The 14,433-nt window shown below is 37.2% G+C and overlaps 1 protein-coding gene across 1 annotated transcript in view; it reads right to left on the reverse strand.

The window, feature by feature from the left end:
- Positions 1–14,433, reverse strand: part of LOC139980279 (complement C3-like) — a 59,917-nt gene that overhangs the window by 35,073 nt on the left and 10,411 nt on the right. Inside the window, exons 5-19 of the mRNA XM_071991823.1 lie at positions 13,386–13,541; positions 12,836–12,878; positions 11,864–11,948; positions 11,344–11,443; positions 10,816–11,046; positions 10,050–10,265; positions 7,835–7,984; positions 7,210–7,278; positions 6,319–6,504; positions 5,010–5,180; positions 4,551–4,625; positions 4,293–4,350; positions 2,874–2,930; positions 1,452–1,773; positions 899–1,124 (exon numbers count right to left, since the gene is read on the reverse strand). Coding sequence (XP_071847924.1) covers positions 899–1,124; positions 1,452–1,773; positions 2,874–2,930; positions 4,293–4,350; positions 4,551–4,625; positions 5,010–5,180; positions 6,319–6,504; positions 7,210–7,278; positions 7,835–7,984; positions 10,050–10,265; positions 10,816–11,046; positions 11,344–11,443; positions 11,864–11,948; positions 12,836–12,878; positions 13,386–13,541 — 2,145 coding nt within the window. The remainder of the gene's footprint in view (positions 1–898; positions 1,125–1,451; positions 1,774–2,873; positions 2,931–4,292; positions 4,351–4,550; positions 4,626–5,009; positions 5,181–6,318; positions 6,505–7,209; positions 7,279–7,834; positions 7,985–10,049; positions 10,266–10,815; positions 11,047–11,343; positions 11,444–11,863; positions 11,949–12,835; positions 12,879–13,385; positions 13,542–14,433) is intronic.

A 14,433-nucleotide genomic window follows, 5' to 3' on the forward strand; every position in this document is an offset into this window, starting at 1 on the left:
ATCATGAAAAACATTCACATTATTCAAGGAACCTTGCCTTTAATATCGGTGCCGTTAGCAGATGACATAGTTATTATTTGTACTGCATTTGTAAACATGCAATCCTGGCCAATAGGCCTTGTTAAGTGAAAGGTCATTATTTATCATGAATACTATATAATCTATATCCAGGGATAACAACTGACTGTACTATGTGTGATATTCTATGACATTAGTAACATTCCTTGTGATTCCATTTTTTACCATTCATGTGACACATTGATCATGATGATTCACAATCTCGCTTCTATGTTGTACTGAGTACAACATCGTGACATATGATTTTTAAAAATTCTAAAACAATAACCTAACACCCCACAGACTTTAAACTATGTTCATTTGAAAAAAGGCAGGGCTTTCATATAAATATAATAATGAAAGGTAAGAATAAAGATGCCTTCGGTGTAACTGGTCAGTAAAAAAGCACAGGTAATTTGACTTAGACGGAGACAAATTTTCAGCCGAAATTAGGCATATGCTTTGGTTTGATTACTGTATTTGTACAGTAGTCTCCCTTATACTCCATACAGTATATTTTTTATAGTGGGCACTTGTCCCCCACACCCCCCCCCCCGGCTGGAAAAAAATGATACTTAGATAGTATCAAGTAGTGTGTAGCACCATGACCTACTGACCCCCCCCCCTTGTGAACATTTGTGCAGCCGCCCTTGCTTGGACCTCCTGATAAGGGGCCCCTTTGGGCCAGGAGCCGGGACTCTCATGCTCATCGTTACGCATTTGCCAGGAACTCCGAGATTCAACAGTCTAAATGTAAATTTCTGATTGAATGTTTTTATATCCAATAATTTGAGATTGAAATACCTGTCATGAGTCTGTAGTTAGAACTACAAGATCTTACCTTCACATCTTCTCTGCCATAGTTAAACACGACTGCTTGGATTTCCACGTGTTCATTCCTTTTCACAGAATACGGTAGTAGCAATTGAATGAAAAGATCAGACCGTACCACCAGCTCTGTTGGTTCAATGACGCACATTGGGAAATTCTCATGAAGACCAAACGCTTGTATGGACCATGTAGTTATACTTCCAGGTAGGGTGTACCGCTGATAAACTGGTGCGTTACTGTTGGGGAAAGGATTGTATATGCACGTTATCATCGCTTCTGTGTAAGGAAATTTCTCTCTTATAAAGAAACAACAAAAAGAGAAAACGGGAATAAACGGTTCCTGTTTCAGATTTGCAGGACATATGAAATATTTTCGATTGACTAATGTCAAATATAACATGACCTGTAATTTGGCTAACCATACATGTTAACGTAGAGTTACACTATGGATAAACAGATAGAAATCATTCAAGCTTATCCAGCATCGCATATTTCTAATTTTCTCATGTAAACCATCCAAATTTAGTACTCAATAATGCTACACGAAGTAGATTCATACTTACGAGTCGACGTGAACCAAGTCAAAGGCCCATGACTCTGGAAAATCGAATCGAACTGACCCATCATCGAACGGATCAATATCAGCAAAAGCTGCAAAATCGAAACCAATATTTCGCTCACGGGATTCGTCACTCTCAGCCTTCTTACAGCAGGCGATAAAAATTCTAGTTAACTCATCGCCGACATCTTCTGTCATCTCAGGAAATTTTTTCCGAGCAAGTCGCTGGAATCTTTCCGACGTCTCATTACATGAGCCACTTCCAAGGCGTCGGTGTCCTCTTGAGCAGGCAAATATCTTTCTTTCGTCGTTGCCAAATTCTTCAACTGTATGTTTGGATGAAATTCAACCAGAGCAAAGAATATCTAGAGGTTATTATTTTCACAGGATTAGTGACTTCGTATCTGGACTTCGTGTTTATTTAAAGTATAGCTTAGAACCCCTTTTATTTGTCAATAGCGAGTGCTGTATGCTTGTCCCCCTGTATGACATATCCAACACCCCGCCCCTTTACTCTTTTACATTTCCCTTATCCCTTCATTGGTGTTCAATACATATAGTCATGTTTGCAGGATTCAGTGACTCCGTGTCTAATAGCCTTACTGCTCTGCTGAAGAGGAGCACACTGGTCCATGTGTAGTCTTTGGTGGGCTTTAGCACACGATAATGTAAGGCCTTGTTTGATGAGCGTCATAAGTAACTCCTAAGTCAGTTATTTTAAGTATTCGGCGAGAGAAAGGTGTTAGTTGACCGTGCTTTTCCCTTCCGGGATTCCATTACAAGGAATCCAGCAAATATATTTGCTTTAGTTTCCTTTAAATGATTAAAGTAATCTAAGTTATTTCATGCTCTGTATAATCTCTAGTGAATGAAGTTACACCTGTCTACTTCATAATCACTGTGTGTTGCCAGTGTAAAGTTAGCTCTTGTTTGGTAGTGTGGGGTGGGTTTAGTTTCTCTTTGTTTCGAAATTGTTTAAGACGCCTCACTTTGTAAGCAACTCTACCATTCACCAAGACACTTCAAACTCAGTGTCATACATCTGCAGTATAGAGACAAGCCAGAAGATTATAGAAACTGATCATATTTATTTCTAGACAGTACTTAGATACCAAGAGTTGTTATATACCTTCTGCTCTGAGGGACTGGTCGATGCTCTGTGGTAAACGACACAGTTAGGCAATACTGTTTAGGAGAGGCTTGTATATAGACGCCGGCACCCCTACATATGGTTCTGAGATCCATGTGATGTACTACCCCCTCCCCACCCCGTACACACACTCGCCCGTCCAGTCGATGTCACTCAACCTACTGAGGAATTACTTGCGCGCGGACGACCGTGGGCTCGCTTCTTCATGTAGTGGCAGATTATAAGTGAAAGTGTGTATAAGGAATATACACAAAGATACAAATTCAATAAACTCACGTAATTCTTCAAGGGACCGTCTTCTACGGCTGTTGGCATCAGCTACACAGTGAGTACCTATCAAGTTCAAATTAAGTTTTATAGTTGTAAATATTTTTTACTGGTTTCGATCCTCTGAACTGACAAAGTGTTCATAGCCTATGGTTGATTAGTGTGTTTGCATATAATGCAGGAGGCCCAGGTTCGAATCCCGATGGAGGCTGGAAGTTTTTTCATTGTTCTGTGTTTTGCGACCCATTACCGTTTCAAATATATAGGTCTATATATTCGTTTGCCTTGTTCGATTATTTCCATTTCATTTGAGATAGTTCTGTTCAAAGCATCTCTTTCGAGATGAGGCTGCAGCTTTCACAAATGATTTCAGGTTGGTAAGCATCATGATTGATTTCTAAAGAATTTGTCACCACAACAGAACTAGCATTGTTGGATACAGATAGCAAAAGCATACAGTGGAATTATAGCCTTCCTTACTGAGTCCGAACCATTTGGCAGGACAAAGTGTCAATAGCCTCGTTTTATAAGGTGTCCGCATATAAGCCTGGGTTTGAATCCCATTGGAGGAGATCAAACACTATTCTAAACAACTCGAAGTATATATATATATATATATATATATATATATATATATATATATATATGTATATATATATATATATATATATATATATATATATATATATATATATATATATATATATATATGTATATATATATATATATATATATATATATATATGTGTGTATGTATATATATATATATATATATATATATATATATATATATATATGCAGGGATGTGCCCAGGATTTCCTGAGTGCCGGGTTTCTGATCACGGCGAAGGGTCTAAGATTTTTGAAGGTGCTCAGATGCCAAATGCTGGCACTTGTGTAACTTTTTAAGCACATACACAAGTACAAGTTTTGTTAACAATTTACATATTTACATTTTTATTTGGCGAAATATATTACGTACCTGGTAAAAGTTATTAGTTTGTTTCAAAGAGATTTTACAAGGGACTGATTGAGAGCCGTAAGTAATGTTTCTCGCATGCGTAACTGATGCATTATTAGTCTGTATGATTTTGGCATAGACTGGGCCCAATTTATGTTGAATATATTGTTAGGAATGTCGGGATTTTAGATGCTGGGCGGGATTCACGATATTTAGGACAGTGCTGGGCGGTACATGCTGGGCACATCCCTGTATATATATATATATATATATGTGTGTGTGTGTATATGTATATGTATATATATATATATATATATATATATATATATATATATATATATATTATCATCATCATTATCATCATCCTTATTATTGTTAATGTTGACATAATGTTTCATTTCAGATATTAACGATAGTGATTTTAAACATGCATGCAGTGAAGTTTCAAGTTAAAAAAGGTTCTCAGACCTTCTCGATCACCGACGTTGAGTGGTCCGGCACTGGCCATTACTGTTACACCAGCATTCTGTAATAACAAATAATACAGGGAGTATTTTCGTAGCAAACATTTGAAATGCGTGTTCATAGTTAGTTCAATATTAAACCTCCGAACTGGGACGGACAAGTCAACAATGCGTTTGGAATCCTGCCGTGTGTGGTTTAGGAATCAGTTACTAACGAAATTGCTTGTTTTCGTTTATAATAAGTCAATTTTTCTTCCAATACCTTGAAAATGTGTTCGGAGGTCATTCCACCACCTGGACCGCATCCAGTGTCTTGTGCGTCCATTGTTGAAAACATCTAAATGCAAAAAATAAAGCATTTTGCGGTAAATCTTGACTGTAATTATATCATAGTTTCCCTTAACCTGTTTGCTTCCTATTCAAGCAATGATATTTTGTAAATGGTTGATAATTGCAGCGTATTTTGGCCCTCTCAGTAACCAGACCAACGGTTCACATGAAAAATGTTTTTTTTTTTTTTTTTTTTGAGAAGCGAGTGGGGGGATCACCACATGGTTAAGTGATCGGAAGATCGGTTGTCAGGCTTAACGAGATAAAACGGTCTTTATTTCATACATAACCAACCTCTAAATAACGTATAGAGTTTTGTATTATGTATCAGACTATGTAAAGTATAACCTTTAGTTACCTAATTGCCACATAATCTTCTAACAATCGTTACCTTTTTACTAGTTAGCCTGTGAAAATCTCTCAAAAGGAGGACGGCTTTATCTACGGCGATCAATGATACATCGGTACCAGGTTCAGCAGTTATCCGAAAATGGACTGGATTATTCGGTTCCGCGGCTTCTCCAAAAGATCTTCTGTCAATATCCACAAGTCCTACGGTGAGCTGTATTGAGAAAAATGTTGTGAAATATTTATGCATCAGAATATTGGTATCAGTAATCTTAACATTATACATATCTGTTCTGATAACATCACAAAGAAACTAATGTGATGTTATATTCTAGCCTGCATGGACGTCGCTAAGCCGTTCAACAACTGGGTAGTAGCGGTGGGGGGGGGGGGGTGGGCGGTATGTTGGCACGAAGCATCCCTGTTGGTCATGTCCATGAGTCTCGCATTTCCAATCACCCATACTCCTCGCTCAGACACCATGGATTTGATAAAAAAAATCGACATATGTCGAATTAAATTGTCATACGTCGGTTTTCGTGCTATGATTAAATTATATATGCATATTCATAAACCCCAGAATCCAAACACCCAGTTCATACATTTCGGCAAGCTTAGTGGTGATTAGACATGTATGTTATTACATAGACTCAGTGGCGTAGGAAGGTACTTTTGAGTGGGGGGGGGGCTGAAGACTGATGGCCGGCCTGGGGGAGGGGTCTAAGGGGAGGGGTGTCCCCCTCCCCTTTGGAATTTTTTGCATTTCCAGGTGGCCTCAGATGCAATTTGGTGCAATATAGCACACTTCAACTCCCACTCCATTTTGTAGAGAATTTTGCATTTTCACCTGGCCTTAAAATGCAATTTGGTGCTCCAAATGAGATTTTTTTCTCATTTGGAAATGAAAAAGGGGTTTTCTGACTTGCGGAGCGGGGGGGGGGGGCGGAATGATACTTCCGCCCCCCATATTTTTCACTGGGGGGGCTGGCGCCCCCCAGCCCCCCCGGTTCCTACGCCCTTGCATAGACTAACCACCTAGAAATGTATGAGAAACACATGTAGAAATGAATGTAGAAATCACATGTCATTCACGATGTATTGTCGCTACAAGCATCATAGGGCATCTCTCCCCCAAGTATGACATTGATTCAACTTGTGTCTGTTGATATACCTGCTTATTTCAACGACTTTCCATTAAGCCGCATCCACTCATGATTATTAATGAGATATAAATTATTGGGTAATGTAATGTGTATGTCTTATGTTTATTAAAGTTGGATTTTCAACCATCATTTTAGAATGTGTTTCTTTTACGTAGATATGCAGCAGATATCCGTTTAAGTATAACTTACTTGATTATGACATTCTCTTCGGACTTCAATTCTCACAGAATCTGCTATGATATGGTTGTTTTCCCCAATAAAGTAAGCGACGATTCGGGCGCTCGGTATCATTTCCGGTGTGACAGTGATTTGGTATCCGTCAATATTTCCAACCTGCTTGCTTCCATCATGGATAATCTTACCTCTCGCAATTACCTGTCACAAACAAAAAAAGGAAAACTAGTATGATATATATCTGCTAAATTAAGTGTTTATCTTAAAAAACATGTCAACAAGTTTCAGTCATATCCTAAACCTATATATTACAGTTAAACAACTAAATGAGAAAAGCCTGAATCTCGAATGAGATACAAAATATTGATCATTAATGGAAGTGAAACAGCCATAAATAAAATACTTTCACGTCCGACATAACAATTTACGGAAGCTCGAAATATTTAGTTGGCGTTTAAACTACACGGGGAGGGGTGTCCCTCTTTTTCGATTTTTGAAGGTGCTCAGATGCCAAATGCTGGCACTTGTGAAGCTTTTTAAGCACATACACACAAGTATTAGTTTTTCTAACAAGTTACATTATTTTTTTGTTTGCGAAATATATTACGTACCTAGTAAATCTTATTAGTTTGTTTCAAAGAGATTTTACAAGGGACCGATTAAGAGCCGTAAGTAATGTCTCTCGCATGCGTAACTGTTGTATTATTAGTCTGTATGAATTTGGCATAGGCTAGGCCCAATTTATGTTGAATATATTGTTAGGAATGTCGGGATTATATATATATATATATATATATATATATATATATATATATATATATATATATAATATATATATATATATATATATATATATATATATATATATATATATATATATATATATGATTTAGTTATAGCACTTACGTAAACATGGATAAAAATATCAATTCTTTGTCGTTCCAAAAAAAGGTCCAGGTTGAAAGTATCTCCATACTAAAAAAATATGAAATATGTGATAGTTAATCACTGCAGGTCAGTAAACAAAACATCATTTAACATAGTATACGTGAATAACTCATTCCGACAATGAAATACGTATCAGGTTTATGACATTTCTGTTATTACCAGACACGAGATGAGCTACGACCTTACGTTATAAATCAATATCCAAGCATTTTATGCAAGTACGTTCTTAGTGCATGGACGGATGTTTTGAAGCCTCAGAAATTGTTTTGTCCATGTTGTCAAGGATACGGCTACGTTACATATTGTGATAGTCATATGATCCCTTTTACACCAGTTATATGATCATGTGCCAAGGAACAAAGATATTATAAATATACATGTAAGTATCAGAAAATGAAAAAATATCCAAATAAAGAATAAATACGTCACCGTTTAGTTGTGCGCTGACCATTGTCACTCACGTGAAGACAAGACTCCATGCTCAAGCATATACAGACTGGTTTACACATTGAATAATTGCGACATTAATACATTTTCTGCGTGGGTTCATGGCAGTGCAGATTTTGTATTTAAAAAAACATACTCTGATAACATCTAGATCCGGCGTTCGTATGACGAGATACTCATTGCCATTCTCTGGGCTTTCATAAGGTCTAAGTACAAAGGTCAATTCGGCGTTGCTGTTCATTTCTTCTGCTCCTCTTACTATTAAGTTTTGATCAAATGTGACGAGCTGATGAGAGAAAAATAAAACATTGCTCTCTGTGCCACCTCATGCATGGGTACCTGAAAATTCATTGCTCGCAGTGAGGTGTATTCGTTGTACTCTGAGTTAAACCTCACTACTATAAAGATCACTTCATTATTCGCAGTGATGTGCATTTCGGTGCACTCTGAGTTACTGCATCTAAGAAAACATTCATTGCTCGCAGTGAGGTGTATTTCGTTCTACTCTGAGTTATACCTCATACTAGTACACAATTAATTATTCGCAGTGAGTTATATTTTGCATAATTATGAGCTATATCACATACTAGAACATAGTTCATTATCCATGGATTACGTACAGTGTGTTGCATTTCAGTGTACTCTTACTTACCTCATAGAATAGTACATTTATTGCTGGTAGTCCATGGGTGGATTACGTACAGTGTGTTGCGGTGCACTCTTAGTTACCTCATATAAGAATACGTTCATTGCTGGTAGTCCATGGGTGGATTACGTACAGTGTGTTGCATTTCAGTTCACTCTGAGTTACCTTATAGAATAGTACATTTATTGCTGGTAGTCCATGGGTGGATTACGTATAGTGTGTTGCATTACAGTGCTCTCTGAGTTACCTCATAGAATAGTACATTTATTGCTGATAGTCCATGGGTGTATTACGTACAGTGTGTTGCGGTGCACTCTTAGTTACCTCATATAAGAATACGTTCATTGCTGCTAGTCCATGAGTGGATTACGTATAGTGTGTTGCATTACAGTGCTCTCTGAGTTACCTCATAGAATAGTACATTTATTGCTGATAGTCCATGGGTGTATTACGTACAGTGTGTTGCGGTGCACTCTTAGTTACCTCATATAAGAATACATTCATTGCTGGTAGTCCATGGGTGGATTACGTACAGTGTGTTGCATTTCAGTTCACTCTGAGTTACCTCATAGAATAGTACATTTATTGCTGATAGTCCATGGGTGTATTACGTACAGTGTGTTGCGGTGCACTCTTAGTTACCTCATATAAGAATACGTTCATTGCTGGTAGTCCATGGGTGGATTACGTATAGTGTGTTGCATTACAGTGCTCTCTGAGTTACCTCATAAAATAGTACATTTATTGCTGATAGTCCATGGGTGTATTACGTACAGTGTGTTGCGGTGCACTCTTAGTTACCTCATATAAGAATACGTTCATTGCAGGAAGTCCATGGGTGGATTACGTACAGTGTGTTGCATTTCAGTTCACTCTGAGTTACCTTATAGAACAGTACATTTATTGCTGGTAGTCCATGGGTGGATTACGTATAGTGTGTTGCATTACAGTGCTCTCTGAGTTACCTCATAGAATAGTACATTTATTGCTGATAGTCCATGGGTGTATTACGTACAGTGTGTTGTGGTGCACTCTTAGTTACCTCATATAAGAATACGTTCATTGCTGGTAGTCCATGGGTGGATTACGTACAGTGTGTTGCATTTCAGTTCACTCTGAGTTACCTTATAGAATAGTACATTTATTGCTGGTAGTCCATGGGTGGATTACGGTGCATGACTAACGTATCGTAGTAACAATTCAGCACTATATATTCAACGCCCAAACGGACGAGAAAATGCCGTAAAATCGTTTGTGATCCCAACTGTTATAATGTTAATACAAAAAACATTTCGTCATAATGACGTGGAATTTTATAAGTCCTTTTGTGGACTATAAACACGATTGTAATTATAAAAAAAACACTTCAATATTGCTCATGATGAGAATTAGTCCATTAGCCATATGTTGCATTTTTCAGCTCTCCTGACCTCAACTTACTGAAACTTTATCTCTTCTGCAAACAGACTAATTAGTTTGGAAGAGTTGATTTGTTCACACCTTGCCATGTCTGCCTTGATCTGGTAGTGATTTGGCTACTAGCTGTGTGAAGAGTTGCATAATAGATGAATATGCAGCTCAACTGAGGTGTGAAAAGATGGGACTGAACACTCAGCTAACCAACTGGAAAAACCTGCCGTTCAGTACAAACGGCGGGTTTTTGGATGCAACCTATAGCTAATGGACACTTTCGTGGCATGCTTACATTAACGGTGATTTCTTCGCAACCGATTGGCACGTAAAGGTTGAAGTTAACCTCTCCTTGGCGATCCGTGTTGTCTGTGATCTCTCTCTCTTCGTCATTAATATTATGATGTTCATCTCGTAGACTTACAAGCGTGTTGTCGGATAATTTGCCAGTTGCGACCACCCTTACAGGTACCCGTGGTGCTGGCAGTCCATTTGTGTACTTTAACTCAGTCTATGGAACAAGAAGTAAACAATTACACAAACGCAACATATATTTTGAGCGGTTTGGAACTTACGAAAACAGTTGATTAACATAAGTAAAATTATAATGTCGATAAATTAATGTCAATCATACTGTACATTACCGGGGTTTCTTTTATTCTCCTAAGACTGGCGTAAGGTCACAAATTAAATTTTAATTTGTATACGTTAACTTAGTCTATGGAACAAGAAGTAAACAACTACAGAATCACAACAGAATTTTGAGCGGGTTGGAACTTACGAAAAAAGTTGATTAACATAAGTAAAATTATAATGTCGATAAATTAATGTCAATCATACTGTACATTACCGGGGTTTCTTTTATTCTCCTAAGACTGACGTAAGGTCACAAATTAAATTTTAATTTTCAAGTCACAGAAAACAAGCAGTTCCTTAACAGTCTCCCCCCCCCCCCTCCCCCATCCTCTCTCTCCACCTCTCTCTCTCTCTCTATGCTAATCTTATAATGAGAGTTGCTTAGAACTCAGTATAAGGTCATCCACACTACGTCATTTTTGTACCTTCACTTGAAATGGCAAACCCTTCTTGAAATACTGCACAGTCCTCTCCCGACTGAAGATGTAAGGGCTGTTGACAATCTTAACTGATGCATCAGAGGCATTCTCAAAATGACCAGTGGCTTCTTCATATACGGTGGTCTCCAGGTACAAGCTACATCCTATATATTCATCAAACCAGTTGTCTCCCAATATGTTGATATCTCGGTTGTGATGTGCTACACCCTCCAACAACTAAAGGCAAATAGTAGTAACATTGAAGTTATCTTCTCATGCAACATTATGAGTGACAGAATGATTTAATCAACTGTGACCTAACGTCTGCTTCATGACTTGTGACCAGGAACAAAGAACTAATCAGTTCGGTACCACAATGCGAGTGGATTTCCCACGTATTTAAGAATTTATACATTATATACTCTCTTTGATTAAATTGCATCGCTATTGTTAGAGAATTAAACGTCCGTGGAAAATAATGAAACGTAAAGCTATATTAAGTAACAGATGTACATGTGTATATGATAAACTTACCTGCTGGACATCCGTTTCTTTAATTTCTATTTCACCATCTGGATCAATCAATCCTATCTTTAGGACGCTGTGCCCGTCAACTGGTTTGTTATATACGTATCTGTGGGATGGAAGATTCTCTTTCAATTCTAAAGAACATTGTAAATACACCTTTGTTACAAACTTTCGAGCAATATCACAGATGAATCCACAAGCGAGGTTATTTGGTAGGCCTATTAGTGTTTACGTATGACAAATTCAGTCCTGCCCACCTCCAACAACCATTCGACCGTCTTACAACTTGGGTACATGATGAGCCATATATACCGTTTACATACTATATCAGCTATGTGTTATTCCTACCATCCCCACTGCCCCCCACCTTTCTCGCCCGGTGTAGTGATTTTCAAGGTGATAGCTTTCCATTGGTTTGATACTGTAATGATTACATATATATCGGACATCTCCATAGCAGGTAGTGTTGTACATAAACTGTTTAGTTTATGCATATAGGTTAGTTTTATGTATATGTATACCATACCTGCCATTCACTAGAATATCGAGAAACCTAGTCGTTTGCAGAATATAGTTCGGAGGATGAATTTCCACGGAAAACGTGGGAAGCACTGTAACATGAAAAGAAACATGAGTAACGGTAGGTAATGTATTCAACATCCCATCACTGTCCAAGTATAGTAACTGTCTATGTTATAGACTGTCACAGCATAGCAAATATCACGTCTACTTTTTTATCGACATCGTATCCATTTTGAGGATTGATGTTCATTTTGAGAGGATATTCTAGTGGCAGACAATGTAACCCTTACCTAAAATTAAAACAAAGACATTCCAACTGTGGTGCAAATGATGACATCATCTATCATCCTACTGTTGCCAGATGCATTTACAAATCTAAAAAAAAATGGAACACCTCATATCTTCGCGATACGAAATGCTAAGCAATAAAATACAGCCACTAGTAAATCCTTTCAAATTTAACATGTTACCATTGGCTTATCCCTCCCGTGTAACCTCGACAGAATTTAGTTCGCCAAAAGCTTTACTTGACTATCATAATCTCGTCGTTGATTAATCCTTGAAGTGATAAGTTTGCTTAGTTGTCAGTGTTTCCCATATTTAGAACTTCATAAAATTGCAACATTGTTGTAGGAATATTATTTGATTTAAACATCATAATAAAAATTAAAAATCAGCTCAATTGCCTATAATTATCACGGCATCATTTGCACTTCTGTTGAAACATACACGCGTTAATAATTAAATACACTGTAAAAGCTCCGTACAAAATGCGTTCAGGTTATTTACCTATGCAGATACGTTTTAAGTCATTTTGCCTTGCAATCATTTTCAGCCACCAGAATATAGTCCTTTAACTGTTTCCATTACATATAATGATCAATAGTCAACATCACTCTAACAGCCACTGTATTCAAGTAACCTTACCCACTAAACCCCATGCACAACCTGCCGTAATAAGAAATTTGGTACTTACCATATTCTTTGACCTCAAATTGAACTGTCCTGTTTGATTTCATCTAAACAAATTAGGTATGGATTAATGAAATAGGAATAAGTTTTTGGCCATGTACTCACATTATATTATATTATATTTCTATATATATATATATATATATATATATATATATATATATATATATATATATATATATATATATATGTATATATATATATATATATATATATATATGTATATATATATATATATATATATATATATATATATATATATATATATATATATATATATATATGATCATATATCATTATAGACTTGAACTTAACAATGGCTTGCACTGTTGACCTTCCTTTCATAGCTTTCGATTGATGATAGGAATTGCGGCAGCCTTGAAAATTCTAACTTAAAAAAAGGTGTTTTATTCTCTAATAATAGCCTATATTTATCTTTCTCATAATCGTAATCTGACATTATGACATCACAGCTTTAAGTTGTGACAGTGGTCTATTGAAACCAGCAACAATTAACCAACTTTCAATTTCGTAAATAACAAATTGACACTCACTTCTCTTCCGTAATAAACAACAATACTCCAATTACCGACCATCGGTTCTTCCGGCAACCGAAAAATATGAGTGAAAACGCCATGCCTCACTGCTTCCGGTGCAATATCCTTCCTTTCCACAACAATATCCTGCGGGGTTCTGATGTTAAGCTGAATCTGTATAAACAAAGTGTCCATCAACAGTTTTACGAATCAATAGAAAAGATGAATGTTGAAATGTCGTTGGGTTGACATCACGTATACCTATATAACCACACCATTTCGGACATGATCCTTCAAGGCATTGAACTTCTAGAGTACCGAATCGATCCAGTTCGCCTCAGTAGAGAACGCTTGTGGATCCAACGCCTTCGCACTATTCAACTAAATGGTCTCCACATCCAAGAAAGGAATGACCTCTTCTCCCCCCTTTTCCCTCCCTCCCTCCCCTCCCTACATTCTCGAGTCGTCCTTCGTATCCATATCCACATATTTTCCTTCCTGCTACATGCCCTTAAATCTTTCCACCTCCACTACTAATTACCTACATTACTAATTACCTCCGATACTAATTACCTCCATTACTAATGACCTTCCATTATTACACTCCTCAGAGTTTATCTGCATAGTTTTAATCCTCTCGTCACTCGTTCCTTTCATCTTTCCCCTCTTCTTTATTTTTGCTCTTTTCATTGATCATTTGTCCGATATATCTGTGTGTCCATCTGTAAATCTTAATGTATTCTTAGTTTGCTCTCGTTTTGGTTATGTAGATCTTGCTGGGTTCGAAAAGTCACGTGCCTCTAACTTTTACTTATTTGTTCTTTTGACAGTAAAACTCTGAACAACTTACCCCTGCCAACCCCCTCCCCCCTACCTCACCATTTTAACGTATAGGAACCAGTTAAGTCTGTGATCGATGAATAAGGGTAACTTGCGTCTAATGAAACTACGGTGATTGTCTTTGTATACTATATTACTTGGTGCTGTATAGGTAACATTTAGTCTTACACTGTCTTGTTTTGTGTTGAGTTTTTACCGCAAAATTTATGATATTGGCATTGGACAT

Source organism: Apostichopus japonicus, chromosome 14 (genome assembly GCF_037975245.1).
Source record: "Apostichopus japonicus isolate 1M-3 chromosome 14, ASM3797524v1, whole genome shotgun sequence".
NCBI classification, from domain to species: domain Eukaryota; kingdom Metazoa; phylum Echinodermata; class Holothuroidea; order Aspidochirotida; family Stichopodidae; genus Apostichopus; species Apostichopus japonicus.